The 12820-nt window shown below is 38.7% G+C and overlaps 1 protein-coding gene across 2 annotated transcripts; it reads left to right on the top strand.

The window, feature by feature from the left end:
- Window positions 1-5522: 5522 nt before the first annotated feature.
- Window positions 5523-8994, top strand: LOC130470388 (40S ribosomal protein S10-3-like). 2 transcript variants are annotated; one of them, XM_056840469.1, is made up of 5 exons: window positions 5523-5985; window positions 6426-6474; window positions 7267-7540; window positions 7738-7867; window positions 8636-8994. In XM_056840469.1, exons 2-5 carry the CDS (start codon window positions 6429-6431, stop codon window positions 8714-8716), a joined length of 531 nt encoding a protein of 176 aa, XP_056696447.1. In that variant the 5' UTR covers window positions 5523-5985; window positions 6426-6428; the 3' UTR covers window positions 8717-8994. The 2 variants fall into 2 exon arrangements, with proteins under 2 accessions (XP_056696447.1, XP_056696446.1); XM_056840468.1 differs by lacking the exon at window positions 5523-5985 and adding an exon at window positions 6082-6345.
- Window positions 8995-12820: the final 3826 nt, after the last annotated feature.

Raw genomic sequence — 12820 nt, 5'->3', positions numbered from 1 at the left:
TTACTCTTGACTGAACCCATAGGGTCACACAAATAGTACGTAAACGGATCAAGTATTTAATGGCATTAAATACTCCATCTATGGATATTCGGAATCGACGGATCTTGGTTTCAGTGGGAGCTGAGATCGTCAAAAGAAAGAAATGAATACTCCGGAAACGATGATATTGCCGGAAACGGAAATATGGATCGTATCGGAAATATAAATATTATCCAAGTCGTAGATGTTGCCGGAAACGGAAACATGGTACGTATCGGAAAATATTATTGGAAATGGAAATATTGCCGGAATCGGAAATATTGCCGGAAACGGAAATATTGTCAGAATCGGAAATATTATCGAAATCGGAAAATAATTCCGGAAACGGAAATATTAAATATTTGTTCGAAACGGAAATTAATTCCGGAATCGGAAATATTAAATATTGTTCGTATCGGAAATGAATTCCGAAATCGGGAATTTAATCGGAAGCGTATCGTACGAATTAGCATCGGACGAGGCTCGCTAGACGAAGGCCCAGCACGAAGCCAGGCCGTCGCCCAGCAAGCCAAGTGCAACAAACCACACACCAAGCCTCGACCAGGCCCAGCGCAAGGCCAGTCCCAGCCAAGGCCTGTGGCGCGCGCGGAGCAATCGTGGGCTGCGACAATGGGCTGCGAGCAAGTGCAGCTCGCGTGGGCCGCGAGGCTTGCGCGCGCTGTGCTCGTGCTCATGCTCGTGTACGGTTGTGTGCAATACGAATCCTAAAGCTATTAGAATTTGTCATATGATTAAATCCTAATCCTAATATATAAAGTTTATTTAATAGAGTCCTAGCAGGATTCTAATTAAACTAAATTAGTATTCTAGTAGGATTATAAGTCCTTTTCCATAACTCTATAAATAGGGGCCTAGGGTCACAAATTTATACACAACATTGAAGTATTCAAAGGTAAGATTTTGAAGCAAAAATCAGCCAAACACTTGCAACCATTTTAGCCGAAAATCCTAGGAACCTTAAGGGCGATTCTAGTTAGTCAAGCTTAAGGCGGATTCAGACTTGTTGTGGACTATCTACGGAGGGACGATACTTGGAGTCCTAAAGACTTGTTCTTGTTCGGTTCGGGCGCAGCTAGGGAGGGCACGCTACAAAGTGTATGCACCTAAATTATGCTAAATGATTATGTGTAAATAATATGTTTCCTGGCATTAAGGTTTTCCGCATGATTTATGTTTTGTCATATGTATCATAACATAACAGTGGTATAACTAGCCTCTTATTATTTTCATAATCTAAATTTCATGACATGGTTAAATTTTACAAATTTGCAAAGAATTTAAAGGGGTGATTAATTTTCGTAATTGTTAATTAATTGCAAATTGCGTTTATTTAATTATGTGTACGCAGTTTTTCGGCAGTTTATTCGTTACTCATCCAAATCGAGTGATTTTTGTGTCAATTCCGCATGTAAAAGGCATTCTAAAATTTTTACAAAAAGATTTTTTTTCGGCCGAACCCAGAATTCTCAATTCGAAGCCTGACTATGACTTTTCGGAGGTTTTAGTTTTTCGAACGCAAAAGTTTGTAAATTTTAGATGTTAAATTGAATATTTGCGATTCTTGTTGATAAATCTTGAGTTTTTGATTGACCTACAGTATATGTTTAACAACTTTGAATGCCTAAACTTATTAATTATACAACCTAATTTGTAATTATGATTAATTTGTTGAAATTCGAATAATTTAGAATTGATTTGATTTTCATAATTAATTAATAATTTAATTAGGTATCCATGATTAAAATCCACCATAAAAATTGTTAATTTATGTTAAATTTTAAATTTTTATGACCTAGATTTGAATCCATGTTAATCGGAAATTAATTGATTAATAAATTTTCGATTTTCACCCTAAAATTATGAAATTAATATGTTTTATTAATTTGTCATTAATTTTGAATTAAAAATTTTATATTTTTTGAAAAACGCCCATAAATTTTGCACGCATAAAGCAATGGAAGCTAGGTGTTACCCTTAAGGGGTGTTGTATAATGCGGGCACGCGACGACGAGCAAGGGAGCTCGTCGCCCGTGCGGTACGAATGCAGCGAGCAACCAAGCATATGGCGCGCGCACGAGGCAAGGGAGCCTGGGCGTGTGTGCTGTGTGCTATGGGCGAAGGGCGATGGGCGTGGCATATGACGAGGCGCGCGCGGGAGGGCGAGAGCTGGGTCGCCCAGCGATCGCTGCTCTGCGCACCAACGAGCGCTGCCTCGCCACGAGGGCTTGCTTGCGCCAAGCGAGCGAGCACTCCTTCGGTAGCTGCTGCGATGCATGCGGGCGAGCAGGCTGCGCGCAAGCGTGGCTTGGCTTGCTGCGTTTGCGCGTGGCTGCTGCTGTGATGTGCCATGGGTGTGCGATCGGTCGTGCACACGATGGGGCTTGGGCGCAAGCCCAAGTGCTCGTCGTGTTACGATTGAGTCCTTTTGAATTTTAATTTGAATTTTCAGTTCGGAAATAATTTTAATTAATTTTAAAATTAATAATTTAAATTGTTTTCTCGGATTTTAATTTTGAATATTATAATTATTATAAATTTTAATTTATACTAATTATTTTACTAAAATTAAACCTTGAATTCATTTGAATTCATTTAATTCAACTGAAAAATAAATTAAATAAATGGATTCGATTATAATTTTATATGAGCTTTAAATTTTAATTAAACTTGTATGTTTCCGGTTAGACTAGAAATACAATCTTATGTTTAAAATTAGTAAAGCATATAAAGTTATTGGTTTAAGGGGGAGCAATTTTAGTCATAAACTCTTGATTAGGTCTACAAATCCTTTAAGGTTAAACAACTTGATTAGAATTAATAAGGACTGAATAATTGGTCGATTATTGGTGCCCTTGATTAATTGCTGCAAATATTTATGTGATGCATAACGTGTTTTACTAACCAGCTATGTGGGCCATTCATGATAATGAATGTGTGAATGGTATATATTGTATATGTACTGTTTTGCAGGTTATGAAGTGACTAGTATGGCCCAAATAGGATAGAAAATATAGTCTGCGTATCATTAATTTGAATGTAATTGGTCTAATGCACCAAATTTGTTTTTCAATTCAAATATGGTCTGCGTACCATCAAATAGTTGTAATTAGTTTAATTATAGCTGATCCTAATTGAAGAAAATGGCGCCTCCCACGGTGAAATGAAAGACGAAGTTTCCAATCCATTTTCAAGACGGACTTTGAAGTTGAAGCTTCAAGATGAAGTCGGGCCATACTAGATCACATTTATCTTATGCATGCTTTAAGTTATTTATTGCTTTTAAATATGTCTTAAATATGCATGAGATTGTGGCTTGATTATGTTGCATGATTAAGGATTTTAGTTCACTTAAAATCTAACCAAAATAGTAAGATCCTTAAGTTCCAAACTTTAAAAATTGAGTTAAAAGGTGCCATGCCAAAATAATACTTACTTGGATAACCTTTATATCAATCTAGTAATAGTTTTACGCTCAGCGAGGTGTTACTTATTGATCCTAAAGGGGTAAGGTACACAAATAATTGTGAGTACATGTTAGTTTTGGTGAAACTCAACGATATAAGTAAGGAGTCCTTTAATGTCGTGGAAAAATTGATAGGTTTACCTAATAAAGCTCTTAGACGTACCTATTAACCAAGAGTAGTTTCTAGACTATTAGCAAAAGGCTTTTGCTTACCTAAAAGATTTTAGAATTGAGTCTAAATACATAATGTGCTTAATTCTTCAATGGGTTTTAGGATCTTGGAATCATTTTATTCACACCTGCCGGAACACATAACTTGAATAAAATTCTTAATGAACATTAAATTATGCATGTATGCTAGAATTTAAGTTTATTAAGAGAAATTGTGAATGATTATTTATTTATTTATTCTTTTCAATTGTAGTTTTAATTATGGTAAACAACAATTCATTCAACATTCGATCAATTCTCGAAAAGGAGAAGTTGAACGGGAAAAACTTCCTTGACTGGCAAAGGAACTTGCAAATAGTTCTTATGCAGGAAGGAAAGGAGTATGTCCTGGAAGAGGAGATGCCTGAAGCCGCAGGCAAAGGGGTCACTCAGGCAGCCCTCAATCGTTGGATTGATGCCAACAAGGATGTGAAATGTCTAATGCTTGCAACCATGGGTGCAGATCTGCATAAAACGTTCATCAACTCAGATGCTTTCACGATCATCTGTGAGTTAAAGAACATGTTCCAAGATCTGGCTCGAGTCGAAAGGTTCGAGACCCATAGGCAAATTCTTGAGACCAAGCTTAAGAAAGGCGAGCCCGTAAGTCCACATGTTCTCAAAATGATTGGACTCATTAAGAATATGAGTCGGCTGGATTAGCAGTTCTCTCAGGAAATGGCTGTAGACACCATCCTCCATTCTCTTCATAGCGGGTATGATCAGTTCAAACTGAACTACAGTATGAATAGTCTGGACAAAACGCTCACTCAGCTTCACGGTATGCTGAAGACCGCTGAAAAGACGCTCAAAAGTGATAAGCAAGATGTGCTTATGGTGCGTGGGGGCAAGTTCAAGAAATCTGGAAAGAAGAGGAATGCTAAGAAAGGTGGAAACAAGGCCAGCCCAACTAAGCAAACTGGCGCCAAGTCTGAAAAGAGGAAGGTCAGTCAACCCACTTCTGAATCCGAATGCTTCTATTGCAAGAAGAAGGGGCATTGGAAGAGAGATTGCTTGAAGCTAAAGGAAGATCAGAAGAACGGAACAGTCGTTCCATCTTCAGGTATTTTCGTTATAAACTGTATACTTGCTAATTCAACTTCTTGGGTATTAGATACAGGTTGTGGCTCACACTTATGTTCCAATCCATAGGGACTAAGAAGAAGTAGAAGGTTAAGCAAGTGTGAAGTCGACCTACGAGTGGGAAATGGAGCACGGATTGCTGCATTAGCTGTAGGAACTTATTATTTGTCGTTGCCCTCTGGGCTAGTTTTGGAACTGGAAGAGTGTTTCCATGTTCCAAGTCTTACTAAAACAACATCATTTCTGTTTCTTGCTTATATGCTAAGGGATTTTCCTTTTTAATAAAAGACAACAGTTGTTCGTTTTATTTTAAAGAGATGTTTTATGGATCTTCTAGATTATTCAATGGACTTTATTTATTAGATCACGACAAACAAGTTTATAACATAAATACCAAAAAGGCCAAAAATGATGATTCAGATCTCACCTATCTGTGGCATTGTCGATTAGGCCATATTAACTTGAAACGCATGGAAAGACTTCAAAAGGAAGGCATTCTAGAACCATTTGACTTAGAGGATTATGGTAAGTGCGAATCATGTTTACTTGGCAAAATGACAAAGCAACCTTTCTCTAAAGTTGGAGAAAGAGCAACCACTAGTAGAAAAAACCCCTGTTGCAGCCCCCTTGTTGCAGCGTACATGTATAAATACGCTTCAACAACCAGTCGGTCAACGCGGGTCAAACCCTTTAAAGGGTTATCGCAGCGTACATTTTAGTTGTTCGCAGCAAATGTGTTTGTTGCAGCGTACAAAATAAAAGCCCGCAGCAACAACCCGACTTTATTGCAGCATACATGTTATTGCCCGCTGCAACAAGTCCGCGTTTCAAAATTTTTTACTTTCCTAGGTTGCAACAAACCGCGCTCAAACGTACGTTGTTCCTTTTCTGCTAGCTCCAAGCTTTTTCCCTTAAACAAATATCCAAGCAAGCCGTCGAACTCAGCCGTCGAACTCAGCCCTGCGTCGCCGTCGAACTCAGCCCTGCGTCGCCGTCGAACCCAAGCGTTGCTCAGCCCTGCGTCGCTGTCTTCGCCGGTGTGTGGTGTTCTCGCCTCATCTCCCCCATCCCGTTCAATTCTCGCGCGGCCTGTCACTGAAAGATATATTCTTGGTCGGCCGGGGGTTCAGCATCTCCCCGTCGCGTCGTGGTTCCGGTGGTTGCTCGGCGTCGTGGTTCCGGTGGTTTCGGTATGGTGTGTTCAATTTTTATTTTCGTTTTTTATTTTCGTTTTCAGATTAGGGTTCAATTTTAGTTTTTGATTTTCGTTTTGATTATTGTTTTTGATTTTCGTTTTTGATTTTCGTTTTGATTTTCGTTTTGATTTTCGTTTTTGATTTTCGTTTTGATTTTCGTTTTTATTTTGATTTTTTTGGCTGTTTTTCAATTATTAAACGATTAAACGGGGTCTTTTAAAATCTACGAAAGAACAAAACTAGGGTTTCTCTGCGATTTAAGCTTTATTTCAAGGTTTATTGCGGCATTCCCTTTGCAAGTTTCACCATTTGATCGATTCCCACAGATCCCTTCTTCGTATTTCCGTCAACATGGTATTTTCCATTTCTCATTCTTCAATTTCCTTTTAATTTGTGTGTGAAATTTCATAATAATTTTGGGTATTGTTGAACAGATCATGACTGAGCAGAACCGCCGTGAGATCAGCAAGTACCTCTTCCAAGGTCATCTCTCTCTTTCTTGATCTAAATTATGGGTTTCCTTTTTGTGTTTGGTGCAATTTTATATGAACAGACTTCCATTTCCCACTTAAATTTAATTTATTTTTATTAGTGAATAATTGATTAGATTATGGCAATATGATATGAATTTCTGGGTTTTTTCAATGTGGTTGGTTTTAAATTTATATTACGGAGTATTTCATTTTGACAGTTGAAATGTGTTATCTTTCATTTATCCCAAATTTCAATATTGGATTGGGATACTGGGGTATTTAAGGAAGTGGTAACTCTGGGATATATTTACATGTCTGAGTGATAGGTGGAAGTGTGGAACAGTAACTTTTAGCACCAATTTGGTTTAGGCTTTGTCTTTCGTGGTCACAGATAGCCAGAGGTATGATTTGTGAACAACATATCTTAATTAAGAATTGCTTCCCAAGGTGATTAGATTTTACTATCATATAAATGTACGGAGTACAAACCAATGTTCTATTAGCTGCACTAGGTTGAAATCGTTGAATTGTTAATGTTGAATGTGGCTGCACCGCGTTACTGTTGTGACTTGACGGTGATACGGCTTGTGCTACTCCATTATTTGTATCTCATAATCGCATTGAGTTTTGTATGTTATTTGTTTGTAGATTTCCTTTTTAAATTAGCTTTTGTCAGTTATAGACTCATAGTTAATCTTTTGGAGTTCTTTAATCAGAACCATAAGAGATTTTTCTGTTATCAAAGTGATTCAGAAATGCAAGCTTTCTGTACTGATTTAGAACTGGAATGAATTTTGAACAGAGGGAGTTTGCTTTGCAAAGAAAGATTATAACTTGGCAAAGCACCCTGACATTGATGTCCCGAATCTGCAAGTGATCAAGCTGATGCAAAGCTTTAAGTCCAAGGAGTATGTGAGGGAGACCTTTGCTTGGATGCACTACTACTGGTTCTTGACCAACGAGGGTATTGAATTCCTTCGTACTTACCTCAACCTTCCCTCAGAGATTGTCCCTGCTACCTTAAAGAAGCAGATGAAGCCTGCTGGCAGGCCAATGGGCGGCGCACCTGGCCCACGGTAATGGCTTGCTCTTTTTTTTTTATAGTCAAAATGGTTAAGGTTGTCATAATTGTGATTTCCCTTCTGATGGTAAACACAAGTTTAATACGGAGTACAAACTTATCTTATTAGTGGCGCTCTGCTGATATTGTTGTTTTTTCAAATTGGATGTCAGCTTTCTAACTTGGTTGTTATGTTGTTGAATTTTTTACCAGTGGGGGATCGCGATTTGAAGGAGACAGGCCTAGATTTGGTGATAGGGATGGCTACCGTTCTGGACCTCGTGGTGAAGGTGATTCCGGTGACAAGGGCGGTGCTCCTGCTGATTACAGACCATCATTTGGGGTAAGTGTGAAACGTTGATAGTGCTAATTGAGTTTCTTGGGTAGCTTCTGTTTTTTAATAGTCCTAATTGCACTTGGATAGTACTCCGTATTAACTATTAAGACCCTAATATTTATTTTCTTTGATGATCTGAATTTTTATTACAATGTTGTTACGTTACATTCCGGTGATTCAGTGAAGCGAGCTATACCTAGTTATCTACTGAATGATATGCTGTACTACCTTCTGTAACTTAAAACGATGGAACTGATCACATTTGTGAAGAAGATATATGCAATAGAGTGGAATCCTACGTGTCATGTGTTTGTTGCCATTACTTTGGCGTTGTTGAATATCAGTGATGTGTAGAATTTGGATATAAATAATTCTACAATATTCTATGAACCTATTCAAGGGTTATGGATATGAGATTGGATCCTAGGCCCAGTTCAGCTGCTGAGATAGCTTTGTCCAGAATACCGGTACTTAGAAGACTTAGTTGATAATTCTATTTGGATCTGAATTTCCTCTATATAGTAGCATAGTGTTTGCGTGAAAGGTAAATTAATCTGTATGAATACAATGCTATATATTTCCCTTGTCACCTCCTGAAGGATGTGTAAACATGTGGATCATGGATAGAACCAGTATTAGATGGCTGATTTTATATTGCCTAAAACAGGGCTTACTCTTTGTCTGTGGTCGTATAAGGTGTGAGTTTGTGATTGTCTCCCCTCTCCCCATTGTACCAGATTCGTGTTTGATGATACATATTTTATTATTTCACAGGGTTCTTCTAGTGGTAGGTCAGGCTTTGGTCGTGGAGCTGGAAGCTTTGGTGCTGGACCAACAAGTTCAAATCTTTCTTGAAACCATAAACTTCTATGAATAGGACTATTCCAATTTTGAATGTCATGACTGTTTTTGATTGAGTTGAAGAGAAATACAATACAATGTTTTGCAAGAGGCTTCCTTAGACTAACTACATGTACTTTGACTTCTTTAATTTAGTTTTTTTTTCCCTTTGGTTGGTAGATGATGTGAATACTCAAGTGATCATCTGCTTGGCCACCATTTTCAGATTTTGTTTATTGATACCTTTTGCTTCATGGAAAAGTTTACATGTTAGGCTTTGCCATTATCTCCTATTTGTTCCTTGTCTGGTGTGCTGCTAGTACAAACGTGCCCATCTGCCTTAAGCTTCTGTGGCATTTCGGCTCTGTCTGGTGTGCTGCTAGTACAAACGTGCCCATCTATATTTGGTGCAAGGCACTCTAGGTATCCCTAAACAAAATTAGAATTTTCCCGCCAAAAGTGCTTTGTTGCAGCGTACATATATGTTGTACGCTGCAACAAGGGAAAAAAATTTCGCAAAAATTCAGACTTGTTGCAGCGTACAAATAAATGTACGCTGCAAAAAGTTGGGTCTGTTGCAGCGGGCTTTTATATGTACGCTGCAACAAGTCCAAAATTTTGCCAATTTTTTGGCACTTGTTGCAGCGTACATCTAAAAGCCCGCTGCAACAAATCACTTTTTGCAGCGAACATGTACGCTGCAACAAGTTCAGACTTGTTGCAGGCCCCCCAGTTGCAGCATACGATGTACGCTGCAACAGGGGTCTAAAAGCCCGCTGCAATAAGGGTTTTTTCTACTAGTGAACTGAACTATTGGGTTTAATCCATACAGATGTATGTGGACCAATGAGTACAAATGCTAGAGGTGGTTTCAGCTACTTTATCACTTTCACTGATGACTTCAGTAGATATGGTTATGTCTACCTAATGAAGCATAAGTCTGAATCCTTTGAAAAATTCAAGGAATTTCAGAGTGAAGTAGAGAATCAATTAGGCAAGAAGATTAAGGCACTGCGGTCTGATAGAGGCGGTGAATATCTGAGCTATGAATTTGATGACCATCTGAAAGAATGTGGAATTCTATCAGAATTGATTCCTCCTGGAACACCACAATGGAACGGTGTGTCGGAACAGAACCTTGCTAGACATGGTTAGATCAATGATGGGTCAGGCCGAACTTCCAATAGAATTTTGGGGACATGTACTAAAGACAGCTGCACTCACTATAAATAAAGCTTCGTCTAAAGCTGTTGAAAAGACTCCATATGAGTTATGGTATGGAAAGCCTCCAAATGTGTCTTTTCTTAAGATTTGGGGATGTGAAGTATACGTCAAACGATTAATTTCAGACAAACTTCATCCAAAATCTGACAAATGTATCCTTGTGGGCTATCCAAAGGAAACAAAGGAGTATTACTTCTACAATACATCTGAGAACAAGGTGTTTGTTGCTCAAGATGGTATCTTTTTGGAAAAGAATCACATTTCCAAAATGACAAGTGGGAGAAAAGTAGACCTCGAAGAAATTCGAGTCGAACAACAAACTCTAGAGAATGCTCAAGATGACATTCAGGATGAAACTCAGAGATCTTTAGAAATATCTGGTGAGAATCATAGACAATCTAGAAATGTAACCCCGGGTAGATCGCAAAGATATAGATCTCAACCGGAAAGGTACTTAGGTATTTTGACGAACGAGAGCTATGACGTTCTATTACTTGAAAGTGATGAACCTGCGACTTACAAACAAGCTATGACGAGCCCTAGCTCCAAGCAATGGCAAGAAGCCATGCAATCTGAATTAGACTCCATGTCAGAAAACCAAGTATGGGATTTGGTCGATTTGCCAGATGGCTACCAAGCCATAGGAAGCAAATGGGTTTTCAAACCGAAAAAGGACAAGGATGGGAAACTTGAAGTTTTCAAAGCTAGATTGGTTGCAAAAGGTTACAGGCAAGTCCACGGTGTGGATTACGATGAAACCTTTTCACCAGTTGCAATGCTAAAGTCTATTTGGATAATGTTAGAAATCGCTGCATATTACGATTATGAAATATGGCAGATGGATACTTTCTTAAACGGCGTTTTAACAGAAACTGTGTTTATGACACAGCCTGAGGGTTTTGAGGATCCAAAGAATGCTAAAAAGGTATGCAAGCTAAAGAAATCAATCTACGGATTGAAGCAGGCATCAAGGAGCTGGAATATACGTTTTGATGAAGCAGTCAGTGACTTTGGTTCCATCAAGAACGCAGACGAATCTTGTGTATACAAGAAGGTTAGTGGGAGCAAAATTGCTTTTCTAGTACTATATGTCGATGTGAGGGGGTCGAAAAAGCACGAGGCTAATGCGTGACCTCGTCCCTCGTGGGTGTGACGCTTTTTTTTGTCAAATCAAGTGTAATTGGATTTCCTGTGAGTTTACACCCAATTGACTAGTAATATAGGAGTCGCCATTCAGTTTTTAACGACAATGAGAAAAACTGACAAAACCCGGTTATCGTGACATAAAGGGAGTGCAATTATGTTTGACCACGACGGCCATAGGTTCCCTTATGATCCCTGGTGTGGGGATCTCTCAACATACACCCGCAAGGTAGAGATTGAGGGTTCGGGGGACTGTAACTACCGAGAGGAGTACTCGCTCTTCGATAACTCCAGAGGCAAGATATCCTTACTAGCTCAGCATAAATCATTGAAGGGGCATGCGTTAACTATTAAACTAATCTGAGTTGATTTTAACAATATGCAACATATAATACTAGATCGATCGCTATTATCTGATTTAGATTGTTTTAATGGACCTAGCATGATAATCCAATTTCCCAAAAATATTATCTTTATTAGGCGTGATAGAGCAATCAGATTTAATTAGTTTAACAGTTCATAAAAGGGCGAGGAAAACAATTAAATCATGAAAAGAGACACATTACGACGCACCCTTGAGAGGTGCGTCACGGTTCTCAGAAAACTAACCACTTTGACTTTGCTATTTCTCCTTTTATTTAACGAATCTCAAGATACGGGACAGGATACGTTCTGTTCGATTTTTGGATCGATTGCGACAGAACGCGGGATCAATTTCGCAGCGTGAGGCTTAGGCTTAGGGGGTTGGAGTCAATACTCAGAATATGAATTGTGTGTGTTTCACGTCGAACTTGGGGCTATATTTATAGAAAAGAGTTCGTGGAAAGATAGAATTGTAGAACTCTAATCCACGAGGAATTAGGAAAGAACACGTCCCAGGTAATTTCAGCGCCCAGGGCTTGGCGCCGAAGATTTCGGCGCCCAGAGCCAGGAGTTGAAAATAGGGTCTGGGCTGTTTCTTTGCCAGATCAGGATTCTTAGAATCCGGAGTGTGTGAGACTTTAATCGAGTCTTTTAGTGCGTATTAATTTTATGATGGAATGCATCTGGGCCCGTTACGAACTCTAGGCTCGTTAGGATTTTAATTAATACGTAACTCTTATTTTCGAATCGTATTAGGAATAGGATTCTCTCGCAATTTCTATCTCATTTAGGATTTATGTTGGAGTGCAACACCTAATTCTGACAGGTTTCTATCTTTTATGACTTGCCACTTTTAACAACTATCCATTACGGCAGTTACTATTTTTAGCAAGTTTCTATAAATAGCAGGTTTCGGGTGAAATGAAAAGGGGAATTGAGATTCGTTATTTTATAGGAGATGCGTTGTCAAGTGGAGATTTACGTTCTCATCATCGAACCTTCCCTTTCGGGAATGGGCACAAAAGTAGGTGTCTACATCTTTATAGCCTCCTTTTACGGTGCGACGGTTGGTCAACGTCAAAGTAAGAAGTTCTCAAACAAGTAATCTCAAATCACTCAGGTATTGAGGATTTAGTGTCTAATAATTTTAATGAAATTTACTTATGCCAGATTTTCATCTCTTACAGTAAAGTTTCATAGGTCTGTCCGATACTAGTCTTCCCAAAATAAGTATCTATGCAAATGATTACGACATTGCCATGTCCACATAGTTCAAGAAACAGAACTACTAGTCATCTTGCATTCTAGTCGTCTAACGTTTTCTATGCGCCCATCTTTATAGAAAACTTCGACCAGGGACCATTTTCAACTTTTGACATTCAAGTTGCA

This window comes from Spinacia oleracea, chromosome 3 (genome assembly GCF_020520425.1).
Source record: "Spinacia oleracea cultivar Varoflay chromosome 3, BTI_SOV_V1, whole genome shotgun sequence".
In the NCBI taxonomy this organism is placed as follows: domain Eukaryota; kingdom Viridiplantae; phylum Streptophyta; class Magnoliopsida; order Caryophyllales; family Amaranthaceae; genus Spinacia; species Spinacia oleracea.
The sequence above is the reverse complement of the archived record's forward strand: the minus strand, read 5'-3'. Positions and strand labels throughout refer to the sequence as shown.

Bases quoted from the DNA above. Each gene is read 5' to 3' on its own strand.
- LOC130470388 (XM_056840468.1), top strand. The intron at 6,475-7,266 runs GTCATCTCTCTC...AATTTTGAACAG, and splicing joins CAGCAAGTACCTCTTCCAAG to AGGGAGTTTGCTTTGCAAAG. The intron at 7,541-7,737 runs GTAATGGCTTGC...ATTTTTTACCAG, and splicing joins GGCGGCGCACCTGGCCCACG to TGGGGGATCGCGATTTGAAG.